The sequence below is a fragment of the Camelus dromedarius genome, chromosome 3, assembly GCF_036321535.1.
Source record: "Camelus dromedarius isolate mCamDro1 chromosome 3, mCamDro1.pat, whole genome shotgun sequence".
In the NCBI taxonomy this organism is placed as follows: Eukaryota; Metazoa; Chordata; class Mammalia; order Artiodactyla; family Camelidae; genus Camelus; species Camelus dromedarius.
In genome coordinates this window covers 91,222,739-91,237,685 of record NC_087438.1, presented here as the reverse complement: position 1 = coordinate 91,237,685, position 14,947 = coordinate 91,222,739, and the positions used below count along the sequence as shown (strand labels likewise).

At 34.2% G+C, this 14,947-nt stretch overlaps 1 protein-coding gene across 2 annotated transcripts in view; it reads left to right on the top strand.

Annotated features, from left to right (window-relative positions):
- FNIP1 (folliculin interacting protein 1) overlaps positions 1–13,788 on the top strand; it is a 111,991-nt gene extending 98,203 nt beyond the window's left edge. For both annotated transcript variants that reach the window (XM_010981179.3, XM_010981188.3), the window contains 4 exons: positions 868–1,036; positions 5,071–5,268; positions 9,034–9,149; positions 10,997–13,788. In XM_010981179.3, the coding sequence (XP_010979481.1) occupies positions 868–1,036; positions 5,071–5,268; positions 9,034–9,149; positions 10,997–11,075 (562 nt within the window). In that variant the 3' untranslated portion in view covers positions 11,076–13,788. The remainder of the gene's footprint in view (positions 1–867; positions 1,037–5,070; positions 5,269–9,033; positions 9,150–10,996) is intronic.
- The last annotated feature ends 1,159 nt before the right edge of the window (positions 13,789–14,947 follow it).

The following is a 14,947-nucleotide window of genomic DNA, read 5'->3' as shown; positions in this document are numbered from 1 at the left end:
AAAGAAGAGATCTTTGTCCTGGACATATTCTCTTTTATTATCTTGTGCTCTTACTTACAAGGATTAAAAGGACACCCACAGGCATCCCAGAAAAGCTTTTTGAAGGCATTAGAGAAAAGTTATGTTGGTGCTTGGGAGACCCCTTAGTGCTTAGAAGTTTTCAAGCCATTTCAGAGCTAATTATGCCCCCCTAAAAGAATCTACACGGTAGGGGGTAGTTATAGCTCAGTGGTAGAGTGCCTGCTTAGCATGCACAAGGTCCTGGGTTCAACTCCCAGTACCCCCATTAAAAATAAATACATACATAAATACATACATACCCTAACTACCTCTCCCTCAAAGAAAAAAAAAAGAATCTGAGCCTGAGCCTGGCAACTAGGAAGAGGTAATCACTGAGAGAAGGTAGAAAATAGCTGTTAGAAGTAAGTTTGGAAATGAGAGGAAAGCATAGAGCGTGTACTCTTGGTCAAGAATACAAGGAGAAGATTCATACTTGAGAAATGTTGTATACCAGGCTTTGAGTTTGTGAGTTACTTATACTTTGTTTCGGATGGTGGTTTCCATAATTTGATTGTATTAAGAATATGTTACATATGTAAAGAACAGCATTCCTTAAGTCTGTTTTGAAAGATTTATGCTCACCTCATTATAAAATTGTTCATCAGACCTTTTTTGGATAGGAAGGATTAGTTAGTGGTCTGATTGAGCCCTTAAGCCAGTTTTATTCAAGGATGGTTTTACTCTTAGTATATTTTGTAGAGATGACGGTATTGGAAATATGTACTAGTAGAGTCCAAATGTTTTCTAATTGCTAAAATATATTTATTTACTAATTAGTTATGCCTTCTTTTGGAACTTTTCTTCCAGGTCAAAGTTAATTGAAGTGAGTGCTGTTCAGCCCAATATTGCCAACTTTGGGAGGTCCTTGCTGGGTGGCTACTGCTCGTCTTACGTGCCTGACTTTGTTCTTCAAGGAATTGGGAATGATGAGAGGCTCCGTCAGTGTCTTGTGTCAGATTTGTCTCATGCTGTGCAGGTGAGTGACCTTCACTGCTCTTAAATTTATTTAGGATGAACTCTGTTTACCAGTAGATCCCAGAATTGCCTTCTGTTTTTGGTCACACTTTGTTGGCTAACATAGTCATTGTTCTTTGAATCCATCTCTTTATACATAATAACCTGCATGTTTGTACCTGTTACCGTGAAAGCAAGTAGAGAGTTTGTGGAATCTATCGAAATGGAAATCTGAAAACACAGAAAATACTGTGTCTATTCATCGATGTTCATCACTAGATTATTTATAATATCAAAAAAGTTGCAAATGCTTCAATGTGAATGAAATTATTTTTCTTGCTTGTATATAGAAGTACAGTTGATTTTGGTGTATTCTTCTTGTATCCTGCCTTGTATCTTTTATTAGTTCTCATAGTTTTTGTGTGTATTCCTTAGGATTGTCTGCATATATGCTCATATTATGTTAATAGACAGCTTCACACCTTCCTTTCCAGTCTGAATGCCTTCTTTTTCTTTTTCTTGCCTAATTGTACAGGCTAGAACTCTGTCAGTACAGTGTGGCGTAAAAGTGCTGATAGAGCACATTTCTGTCTTGTTCTTTATCTTAGGCAGGTAACATTGAGTCTTTCATTTTTAAGTATGATGTTAGCTGTAGAATTCTTGAGATGCTTTTCATCAGGTGGACAAAGTTCCCTCCTATTCCTAGTATTTTGAGTTTTCTGTCCCCCTCACCACCACTCCCTTAAATCATGAGTAAGTGTGGGATTTTGTCAAATGCTTCTTCTGTGTCTATTGAAGTGATCACGTAGTATTTCTTATTTAAACTATTAATGTGATAGATTACATTAATTGATTTTAGATGTTAAACCAATCTTTGTATTCCTGGGCAGGAAATCCTTCTTGTTCATGGTTTATAGTACTCATGTAGCATATGAGTTAATTTTTGTATATGGTATAAGATAAATGGTCCAGTTTCATTCTTTTGCAGTGTGGCTGTGTAGTTTTCCCAGCACCATATACTGAAGAACTGTCCTTTCTCCACTGTATATTCTTGAGTCCTTTGTCATAAATTAATTGAGCATATATACATGGATTTACATCTGTGTTCTCTAGTCTCTGTTGCTCATCTTTTAGAATAACTTTTTTTCTCTTATTGTTCAAAATAACATTGATACTATTGCTGTGTTTTATGAATTTAAGGTTATTTCTGTAGGCTAAACTCCCAGAAATGAAGTTACTGGCCAATTGTTAAGGTTAGGACTATTTTCATGTTCTTGTTGCATGTTTGGTAGTTTCTTCTCCAAAAGGTGATGCTAGTTTGAACAGCAATTTGTAACATCCCTAAGATCTTTGTTCCCTTTGTGACACTAAGGGGTGTCTCTCTCTCTCTTTTTTTTTTTTCTAAGATAATTGAAGAAAACTGTCTAGTTTTGAGGAAAGTACACTGACGTTGATTTGGTACCTTTTGAATTTAAAAGTGCAATTTGCAAGGCCATGTTTGAACGCCTAGCAGGCAACTGAAAAATCAGGTTTTGTGACATGGTGGAGATATGGGAGTATCTGCTAGAGAGGAAATACTTGAATATTTGGGATTTTATGTATTGAAATTCTGGAAATGCCTAGGAGAAAAAAGGGGCTGGTAAGATTGTAGTTAAATTTGTATTGTAGAAGTTACCAAACTCAGAGAAAAAAATGTTTTAAAAAAATAAAACTTTAGATTTACTGCTTCTTTCTCATATTTATACACTTACTATTTTTATTTTTATTTTATTTTTAACACATATATTGTGGTATGATTCCTGTACAGTAAACCACACATACTTCACATGTACAATCTGATGAATTTTGATAGATGTATATACACCAATGAAACCACCACCACAGTCAAGGTAGCTATAACATTTCCATCACTCACCAACTGGTGCAAATTTCGAATTCCCAATTTATCCCTTCCCACCCCTTTTACCCACCTTTAACCAAGCCATAAGTTTGTTCTCTATGACTGTGAGTCTGTTTCTGTTTTGTAGATACATTTTTTTTTAGATTCCACATATAAGTGATATCATATGGTATTTTTCTTTCTCTTTCTTTCTTCACTTCAGATATTCTGACAGTCTCCAGATCCATCCATGTTGCTGCAAATGGCGTTATTTTATTCTTTTTTATGGCTGAGTAGTATTCGTGTGTGTGTGTGTGTGTGTGTGCGCGTGCGCACCCCCCCCCCCCAAATCTTTATCCAGTCATCTGTTGATGGACATTTGGGTTATTTCCATGTCTTGGCTATTGTAAATAATGCTGCGGTGAACACTGGGGTGCTTGTGTCTTTCTGAATTATATTTTCCTCCAGATATATGCCCAGGAGTGGGATTGCTGGATCATATAGTGAATCTATTTTTAGTTTTTTGAGGAATCTTTATACTGTCCTCCATAGTGGCGGCACCAATTTACATTCCCATCAACAGTGTAGGAGGGTTCCTTTTTCTCCACACCCTGTCCGGCATTTATAATTTGTGAACTGTTTAATGATGTGACCATTCTGACTGGTGAGAGGTGATATCTCATTGTAGTTTTGACTTGCATTTCTCTAACAATTAGTGATGTTGAGCATCTTTTCATGTACTTGTTGGCCATCTGTATGTCTTCTTTGGAGAGATGTCTATTTAGATCTTCTGCCCATTTTTTGATTGAGTTGCTTTTTTTTTGATGTTAAGCTGTATGAGATATTTGTATATTTTCGAAACTAGTCCCTTGTTGGGTACATCATTTGCAAATATTTTCTCCCATTCTGTAGGTTGTCTTTTCATTTTGTTGATGCAAAAGCTTGTAAGTTTAATTAGATCCCAATGTATTACTTTTGCTCTTATTTCCATTACTCTAGGAGTTGGTTCTAAAAAAATATTGCTTTGATTTATGTCAAAGAGTGTTCTGCCTATGTATTCCTCTAGGAATAGGAGACTTATGGTATCTGGTGTTACATTTAGGTCTTTAATCCATTTTGAGTTTATTTTCTGTATATAGTGTTAGAGAATGTTCTAATTTCAGTCTTTTACAGGTAGCTGTCTAGTTTTCCCAGCATCATTTATTGAAGAGACTGTCTTTTCTCCATTGTATATTCTTGCCTTCTTTGTCATAGATTAATTGACTATAAATGTGTGCAATTATTTCTGGACTTTCTATCCTGTACTGTTGATCTGTATGTCTGTTTTTGTGCCAGTACCATACTGTTTTGATTATGGTAGCTTTGTAGTATAGTCTGAAGTCAAGGAGCATGATTTCCCTCAGCTCTGTTCTCCTTTTTCAAGACTATTTTGGCTATCTGGGGTCTTTTGTGTTCCATACAGATTTTAACATTTTTCATTCCAGCTCTGTGAAAAATGTCATTGATAATTTGATAGGGATTGCATCGAATCTGTATATTACCTTTGGTAGTATGGCCATTTTAACAATATTGATTATTCCAGTCCAAGAACACTGTATATCTTTCATCTATTTATGTCACCTTCGATTTCTTTCATCAGTATATTATAGTTTTTGGAGTACAGGTCCTTTACCTCATTAGATAGGTTTATTCCTAGGTATTTTATTCAGTGGTAAATGGGATTAATTAATGCCTGACAGGCTAGGATAGTTAGCACAGAATCTTATCATTGACTTGTTCATGTGAATTCCTGTCTTATCTGTTTTAAAAATATTTAGCTCTTTCAAGGTAAAAACATTTTCTTTCAGTTTCCTTGTACATTGCTAGTACTCAACAAACTTGTGGCATGAACGAATGAATGAATAATCAAAAGACTGGTGAAAGTTAAATTCTAGATTAAAGGATACAGAGTTCTGGTAATGATTTGCTACCTATGATGATTTCTGTAAGATATCTAAGGGTGTTTGTTATTGAGTTACTTTACTATTTCATTCTCCACTGTTAAGGATTCTTTGGCAGCAGCTCTCAGAATTTTGTATTTTTTTTTTTTTCTGTTTTTGTTTAGTGTCTCTCCTTGCCTCATTTCATTAACATTATCTTAGAAAACTTTATTTTAAGATTAATTCTTTGTTTTCCAGCATCCAGTATTGGATGAACCAATAGCAGAAGCTGTCTGTATTATAGCAGATATGGATAAATGGACTGTTCAAGTGGCCAGTAGCCAGAGACGAATGACAGACAATAAACTGGGAAAGGAAGTATTGGTTTCCAGTCTTGTTTCCAATCTGCTTCATTCCACTCTTCAGCTATATAAACATAACTTGTCTCCAAATTTTGTAAGTATGTGTAAGACTTGAATTAATAATTTGTGCCTACATGGAATACCACTGTTAGCTTCATCATTGTTTTCCTGAAAGAAAGGGTTATGGACTGAACGTGTTCCCCTAAAATCAGTGTGTTGAAACCATAACTCCCCAGTGTAACATATTTGGAGTTGAGCCTTGGGAAGGTAAATAGGGTTAGATTAGGCCATGAGAGTGGGACTCCCATGATGGAATTAGTGGCCTTGTGAAAGAGGAAGAGAAAGATTGTACTCTCTCCACCATGTGAGGACACAGAGAGGAGGCAGCCATCTACCAGCCAGGAAGAGAGTTCTCACTGAAACTCAGCCATATGGGCACCCTGATCCCAGACTTTGAGCCTCCAGAACTGTGAGAAAATAATTCTGTTATTTAAGCAATTGAGTCTGGTATTTTATTATGGCAGCTCAAGCTGACTAAGACAGAAAGGGATGTGTATATGTGAATATAGTCTGTGATTTCAGCAGCCAGAACTTAGTGCCTGACTTAGTATCATGTAAGGTATGGACATACAACATCCCCAAGCGTTGTGCAGAATGTCAGCGCATTCTAGATCCTCATTATCATGTCAAGACTTTGAATGATCCCTCTTTGTAACACTGGTAACCTCTTACTGAACACACCATTTCCAGCTTTCAGGGTTCTTTCTTTTTCTTGTTAGGAGAACCATAATATAGCATAGTTAAAAACCTTTGTAGACAAACATGGTAAACATCAGATATGACAAACCCACAACTGACATTATACTCAGTGGTGAAAGACTGAAGGTTTACCTGTAAGAACAGGGACAAGACACTGGATGCTCACTCTCACCACTTTTCTTCAACATAGTATTAGAAAGTCTCCTAGCATTATAACTCAATAAAAAATGTTAAAAAAAGAAAGAAAGAAAATCCTAGCAGGGCTGTTAAGAAAGAAGAAACAAAAGGCATCCAGATTGGAAAGGAAGAAGTAAAATTATCTCTTCTTGCAGATATGATCTTATATGAAGAAAACTTAAAGATTCCACCAAAAAACCCCGACACAGCTAATAAATGAATTCAGCTAAGTTGCAAGATAACAAATCAGCACACAAAGATATTTGCATTTCCATATGCTAGGAATGAACAGCCTGAAGAGGAAATTAAGGAAGCACTTAATTTAATAAGCACTTAATAGCATGCAAAGAATAAATTACTTAGGAATAAATTTAACAAAGGAGGCAAAAGACTTGTACACTGAAAACTGCAAAATATCTCTGAGAGAAATTAAAGACATAAATAGATGAAAAGACATCTTATGTTCATAGATTGGAAGACTTGGTGTTTTTAAGATGATACCAAGTATGAAGTTGGACTCCCGCCTCCTAATTTCAAAGCTTACAGAGTGACAATAATCAAAATAGTGTGGTACTAGCATAAGGATAGACACAGACCAACAGAATATAGCATCCCCCAAATAAACCCTCACAAATATGGTCAGTTGATGTTTTGGACAGGAAAGCCAGGACTATTCAAAGGGGAAAGGAGTCTTTTCAACAAATCATGCTGGAAAACTGAATATCCACATGCAGAAGAATGAAATTGAATCCTTCCTTTATACCATATACAAAAATGAACTCAAACTTAAATGTAAACTTAAACAAACCTAAACTTAAGTACTAAAACTACAAAACTCTGAAGAAAACATAGGGGATAATCTTCATGATATTGGATTTGGCAGTAATTCCTTGGAATTGACATCAAAAGCACAGGCAGTAACCTATAATGAAAAAATATGAAAATGAATATATGTATGTACATGTATGACTGAAACATAATGCTGTACACCAGAAGTTGACACAACATTGTATATAAATTGACTCTACTTCAATAAGAAATAAATTAATTTTAAAATTAAGTAAATAAGCACAGGCAACAGTAAAAGTAAAACAGATAAATTGGGACTTCATCAAATTAAAAAGTGTTATATACCAAAGGACATTGTCAACGGAGTGAAAAAAAAAAACAAAAACACAGAACAGGAGGAAATATTTGCTAATTATATATCTGAAAAGAAATTGTTATCCAGAATATATAGAGAACTGCAATGCAACAACAACTAAGAAACAACTCATTGAAAAATAGGCAAAGGACTTGAATAGACATTTCTCTAAAGAAGATATACAAATGGCCGGTAGGCACTTGAGAAGATGTTCAACATCATTAGTCATTAGGAAAATGCAAATCGAAACCACAGTGAGATACCACTTCACACCCATAAGGATGGATATAAGCAAACAAGACTCGAAAATAACTGAGTATTGGTGAGGATGTGGAGGATCTGGAACCACTGTGCATTGCTGGTGTCAATGTAAAATGGTGCAGCTGCTGTGGAAAACAGTTTGGCAGTTCCTCAAAAAGTTTACCACTGTACTGTCAAGTGATCCAGCAAGTCTCCTTCTAGGTTTATACTCAAAACAGCTGAAAGCAGGGACTGAAACAGTTATACTGTAATGTTCACAGCAATATTATTTGCAGTAGCAAAAATTGGAAATAACTCATGATCATAAATAAATGTGTTGTAATACGTGATTGAAACATTATGCTAAGTGAAATATGCAAAATACAAAAGGACAAATATTATATGGTCCCACTTATATGAGGTACCTAGAACAGGCACATTCATAAAAACAGAAAGTAGATAGAGGTTACCAGGGGCTGGGGAAGGAGGAAGTGAGGGGTATATTGTGTACTGGGTACAGAGTTTCTGCTTGGGGTAATGAAAAAAAGTTCTGGAAATGGATAGTGATGATGGTGCACAACATTGTGAAAATATTTAATGCCACTGAATTGTATACCTTAAAACGGATAATATGGTAACTTGTGTTTTACATATGTATATATGTGTAATAAACTATGTACATATACATTAGTTATATCATATACATGTATTTTGTAAATATTTTATTCTTCACTTAAGGCATTTTCAGCCTACATGTGCATTATAGCACAAACTATACACCACAAAACATTAAGTGTGCCAAGAAATCCATTCATTTGTGGTTTTTTCAAGAAGAAAATGGATTTTTTTAGGAGCTATAACAGCTGATTTTCATTGGAAAGGAGTACTCTGCATGAATTTAGTGTTTTAACACCTGCACTGTCATGTCTTTTCCTCAAACATATATAGCATCAATTAACATGAAAAATCACTTATTTTAGTAAATTGAGCAAGTTAATTGACAATAAACAAAATGTATATGTTTCAGTTTTTAATGTGCCAGCTTAGAAACATTTCTTTTCTAGTGAGGACTATAGAGCATTCTCTGTGAGCCGTTACAGACTTTTTTCTTTTGGTCTTGACAGGATAATGCGGCCTTTCCAATGTAAATTACATGTCTAATGTGTTATGTAAGAGTCATATCTACCAAATTTGAAATATGGATTGTGGTGATAGTTGCACAACATTTCCAATGTAGTTAATGCTTCTCAGTTGTGCAGTTAAAATGGTTAATTTTATATTTAAAACAGTAAATTTTATCTTATGTGTAGTTTACCACGTTTAAGGAAAAAAAAACTGTAGAACCTAAATCTTTGATATGAGCTAGAAAAGAGTGTACATTTCTTTGGCTAAAATCACGTGCTTTAAAAATGTGCTCCAAATGGTAGTTTATGTTGGAATAACTACATAATTGAATTGTCAGATATCATGCTTTGGAATTTGCCATTTCTTAGAGCTACGCACTTTCTGACCTGGTTCTTGATTCCCTTCCACCTGCAGTGTGTAATGCATCTTGAAGACCGGTTACAAGAGCTGTACTTCAAGAGCAAAATGCTGTCTGAGTACCTGAGAGGGCAGATGCGTGTCCATGTCAAGGAGCTGGGAGTGGTTCTAGGGTATGTTCCTGTTTTCTTTCCTAGCTTTGGTTTCTCATTGCACTGTATTTAGGCAAGGAATATTCTTCAGAACTGCCTTTTTTCCTTTTAAGTGTTTCCCCTTGTTAGAAGCTGTACATTGTTGTCATCTGGATTGCTCTATGCCATATAAAAGCAGATACTTGTCCTCCAGTGATCTGAAAGGCATTGTCTCTTGTGCCAGTAAGTTGAGAATATAGTCAGATAAAAGTGAATTAAAATCTAAATTTTTGCATTAGAAAAAAACCAGTCAATATTCATTTTTATTTATTAAATATATTATAGAGTCATCATTCCCAGCATCTGCCCTGCCATATAAATGAGCTGTTTGTAGTAACGGCACTCTGGATAGAAGTATGTTATCTGAATAGTGTTACTCCTTCCTCACTGTGTATATATTATTTCTTTATACTGTGCAGTTATTCCTAGGAAGAAGCTAGTTATCTAAAATGCTTACTGAAGGATGAACAGGAAATTGGTGAGAGGCATCGTATAGCCTCTTTCATTGTATTTTGTGGTCACTTTCCTTATGTTCTGTGGTGACTTTTCACAAGTGTTTGTGTGTGTGTATGAATTGTTTCTTGAAATGCTGGTTGAATAAAACAAGCTAGAAGCATCAGTGAGTGGCTACTGTCTGTCTGAAGCCAAATTAAATTCTTTCATTAATGTTATTCTTTATTGAGAGTGAAAATAGATGATTCTCAATAATGCCTTTACTTTTCAAAAATTTAAACTAATTTCTAAGTAATGTACATATAACCAAAGTGTACAGTGCATTTTGTTATAAAATGAAAAGTGAGTTGTATTGTCTTCTCCCCAACTTCCAGTCCTCATCCACACACTGTTAATGGATTGTTTCTTCTTACAACATTTTTAAAATATATGTACTCTATCATTGTGCAGCTTGCCTTTTAATATATCTTGAATGTTCATTAAAGCACATAGTGCACATTACTGATCTATATCATTTTTAATGACTGTATTGCATTCCATTATTTGGTGGAATTTAGATTATTTTCAGTTTTTTGCTGTTACAGATCAACACTGGAATAAATATAAATCTTTGAAGTCTGTAGGATAAATTCTTTGAAGTAGAGTTTTTGGTTAAAGGGCATGTGTGTTAAATTGTTGATAGATATACTGATATTTATTTTGACATAGTAATAGTAAATGCTATCCAGAAAGTACCAGAATAAATTCTCACAAACAGTGGGAAGCCTACTCTTCCTATGACTCACTATAACCAAATTTTTTAATCTTTGCTGAGCTACTAGCTAAAAAATGAAGTCGGATTTTATTCAGGTTTATTCTCTAACCATGAGTAAGTCTGCATAACTTTTCCTGTATCTAATGGCCATTTTTCTTTTCCGGTAAATTTTTTGTGGTAGGATGTATTTTTAAGAAGCTACCATTACTTCTTCCCAGTACATCTTGTTGTAGACACACTTATATCCAAAACAATATGTGTGCACTCTATTATTCTGTCATTATACTGTGTAGTATTTATTAGACATTGTCCCTTGCCCTGATGCATGGTCTATCAGCAGATTAGTGAGATGGTTTTCTAAATCCATGACTTTGTTATCATTGGGTTCAGAACCTGTCTTTTAAAAAAATCTTTAGTTATGGTTTTTACTTGCTGAAAAATGTCTAACTTTCATTCTCTTCGGTTCTCTTACCCTTTTTCCTTTTGGCTAGGGTAGCTTACTTAGGTCCTTGATTGTTGACATATAGTGACTTTACAGGTAGCCATCGTTGCCTGTAGGACTCATGTACTGGGTACAGAAAACCTGAACTAGTTTTTGTTTTTTGTTTTTTTTAAATTTCAGGATTGAATCCAGTGATCTTCCTCTTCTGGCTGCTGTAGCAAGCACTCACTCGCCGTATGTTGCTCAGATACTCCTTTAACATAAAGGCTGTTAGAAATTAACTTCCGTGGAAAGTTGAATAGAAACCAAGGAAGCAGTGACAGCGTGCATTTATGGCATTTATTTTCCTCTGTTAGAATCCATCTAAATGAGTCAGTCGCCTGAGTATCCTTCATTGCAGTGCATATTGTATGATCATTGGATGGCTTTTTCCTTTTGATTGGACTTTTGGATGGCAGTAGATTTTTAACCAAGTGAAACTAAAAAGCAGCATAAATAAATTTGGGGAAAAGCATTTGAAGAAGCCAAAGTGTAACTTAGAAATTTCTACAAAATGAATAATTGAGGAATTTCATATGATCACTACAGTGTTGCCACAGCTCATAAGTACCAACAGATGTCTCATGATTAAATTACTCAAAATAGGACATTTCATTAGTTTTATTTAATTCTTTATTTCTAAGGTACAGAGATCTATAAAACCTTGATTATTTGTTGTTTTGTTTTTTAGTTCAAAATAGCTAGTTTCTAGGTATTTCTTGAAGTATTTTAAACAGCTTGTTAATTATAATAAACTCAGAATAATGCATATGAATCTGTGTTATGCTATCCATCCAAGTGTACATATGTATCTATTTTTTTAAAAAACAGAGGTAGAAATATGAGATTGGTAAACACAACTTTTAAAAAATATTTTAAACTAGTATTAATTGACTCTGATGTCGAAATACTACTTTCTGGTGATTTTTCTGTTTTACACACTCTAAAATATAAGTAAAGCAAATCTTTTTTTTTAAGGCTGAGGTATATAGATTCCCAAAATAAGAATACTACTTTATACCATTTGTTTTGTTTATAAGTATAAGCCAATTCTTAAAAATGTTAATATTTACATGTTTGCATCTAATTTAATAAATTAAAATTAGAATTAAAAATTACACCAAAGCATTGGCAAAAATAATACTATTTAAAAGTGCTCAGGTAGCCGAGGCCCTTGCTTTTGGTATTGGCCCTTCTTGAACTCACAGGAACTGAGTATTTGTTTCAGTGCTTCATAATTTTCAGTTTACACTAATAGAACTCATTAACTCTTAAAATTATTCTCTTTTCTCTAGTAGCTCCTCCACCCAAAAGCTAATTTTTTTCAAAGATTTTAACTTTTCATTTGTTATTGTTTTTGTATATACTGTAGAGTGTTTGTTGCTTGTGAGAAAGGCTAATATGGAACCAAACTCTTGTAAGTAATTAATGTAAATAGGAAGATGGGTAGATAAAGTTTTCAATATGCTCTACTACCTCAGTTTACTTGAAATACTACATTATAGTTTATCCTTTACTTATCTGGTCTAAGATACTTTTAACTCTAGAAGTGAAGCTGGTTTCTGCTTTCATGAACCATTTTCATCATAATTAGTTTATTAGCTTAAAAAAGACCACTTGCTCATTCTGTTACTGAGTACTTTTAGTGTATAAATGCATCCATTCATGGTGTTCAAAATTTTCAGTGATTAGGAAAATTTCTGTGGTTTATTAGTCTTTGACCTTGAATTTATAGCACTGGGTAATATTTTGCCTTGCTCTTTATGTATCAAAGGAATCTCCAAATAGACTAAGAAGAAATGGTTATTTTAATAGAATGTAAACCTGAAATTGGTGTGCCTGCAGTTTGGCCCCTGTGTCCTAACGGCCAGTCCAAGTTAGTACCTGAGTCTCCCATGGATGACTTGCTGTCAAAAAAGTGTTCATGGATATATTTTCTTTGGCATAATTTTTTTATTCCATTCATTAAAAAAATTCTTCTTTCTTCTGTTGTTTGGAATTCTGTGAATCCATCCCTTTGGCAGAATTCATAATAGAGAAAAGATCAGGTGTGGGCCATTGTATATCATTTTTATTGTGGTTCAGAATATGCATCAGGTAGACAATGTCTATTTTTGTGTTTTTTTAATTAATCACCAAACTATTCACAGTCCTCCTATCACAGAGATATCTTTGAAATCTCCAATAAATTACCATTTAGGAAATCTAGTCTTTAATAAATAGATGGCTCATGCTACTGTTATTCTTAAAACTAAGCTTTGCTTGGAAGGAAAAGGCCTATAGTTTCTTATGGAATCATTAATCCTTATAGGATTCCTGAGTTTTATAATTTCCAATTCTTCTGTAATTTCTTCTTCCTTCATCATAGTCATTCTTTCATTATACAAAGCCCAAGGAATGAGCTGCTACTTTTGTAAAGTGTGGTCATTAGGATGAATGTGAAGAGAGTTTTGGCCTGTTTGAAATCATTTTTTCAACTTCTTACGGTACAGATATGTGTTATATATTTTAAAAACATGTTTGTTGCAACAGGAAGTGAAAAAGGGATCTTTTACATCATAGATTTAAAACTAATTTTTCCTGTATATAAACTAATTGGTTTGATTTGAAATATTCCTGGCTTTTATTAATATGTCTTAATTTTGAGTTTGAAAATGTTAAGTGCAATAAACATACTAGCACAGATTTCCTTTTGTTGCAATTGGCATACACTGGGGATGATCACTTTTTGAAAAAAAAAAGATTTACACAATGTGTCCTTTGGTAGATGTCTTGTAAGACTGTTCTGCTTTCTCTAAGTTATTTAGATGGTGGGAGACATAAAATGTAAATACTTGTTTCTTGTTCTGTATACATTTCTCAAATGTACACCTGTATTATAATAACCTCCCAGTTCTAGGGGATATTTGTGCAATAAATACACATGTCAATTTGATGGGTGATACGGTCTTTCTTTCACATGTTAATAAGGTATATGTAACATCACGGACTCCAGTGCCAGCCCACCTGTGTTCTTTTCCCAAGTGTGACACTTCTAGGCATGTGACCTTGTTCAAAATGTCCTTCTCTTATCCTAAATTTTTATTTGTCCTTTTCTAATCCTAAATTTCTTTATTGGTAATTTACTAGAAACTTCTTTATGAGGTTGTTGTAAGAATCAAGTGAAATAATGAATGTTAAGAATTTATCTCAATGCTTTGCACCTTCCAAATGCTCAGTAATTTGGAGGTGCTACTATTACTAGGTAATCTGTCCAGCCTCTTCTCTACAGCCCCTATCTATTCTGCTGTGTGGAGAGTTTAACATATATCTTTTGAGTTATAGTAACAAAAAAAGTATGGTATATTCTTACATTTGAGCTAACCTTCACAATGACAAATTGAAAATTTCCTTATATGTTTTTATTAAAACTGAAAAATCATTTAAGACCAGAAGAAGCCATGTAAACTTGTTAAGAACACTATATCTTATACAAATTGCTACTGACTTTACAATTAAACAAAAGTTGGCCAGTTGGTTTGGGTTCTAATCCTAATTTGTTCATTGATTCACATGTCACTCTGAGCAAGGCTGTTTTCTTCATCTGCATTGTGGGGAAGTCATCAATCCTTAGCACCTGATCTGCGGCAGCGATTCAACCCTGAATAGGCTTTTGGGAAGGTGCCCTACTCAGTCTAGGTTGATTTGGGCAGTATTATGCGAAGAGGCAGGATTAGGCCAATGGCTATTTTTGCAGTGCCTGTTTTTTTTATATCATTTTACATTTATCACTCTTATGTTTGACCAGAGAGACGAAGTGCACTGTTTTAAAGCAAAGAGGAAGTACCAAGTATTTGGGAAGCATTTATCAGATATTTTAGAGGTTTATAATTGGTACCTGTGTTTATATGTGCTGTTCCTTGATAAAAATTTAGTAAAATCTTGAAATATTTCTGAGAGGCACAAATTTTGCTAGTGAGAAACTGAAATACAGAGAATTAAACCTGAGGTCATATAGTTTTTCCTAGCTCAGACCAGAATGGTTTTCAACTAGGATGTGTTGACAAACGTAAAATACCTGAGATTTAAGATTCGAGACTTCCCTAAAGAAAA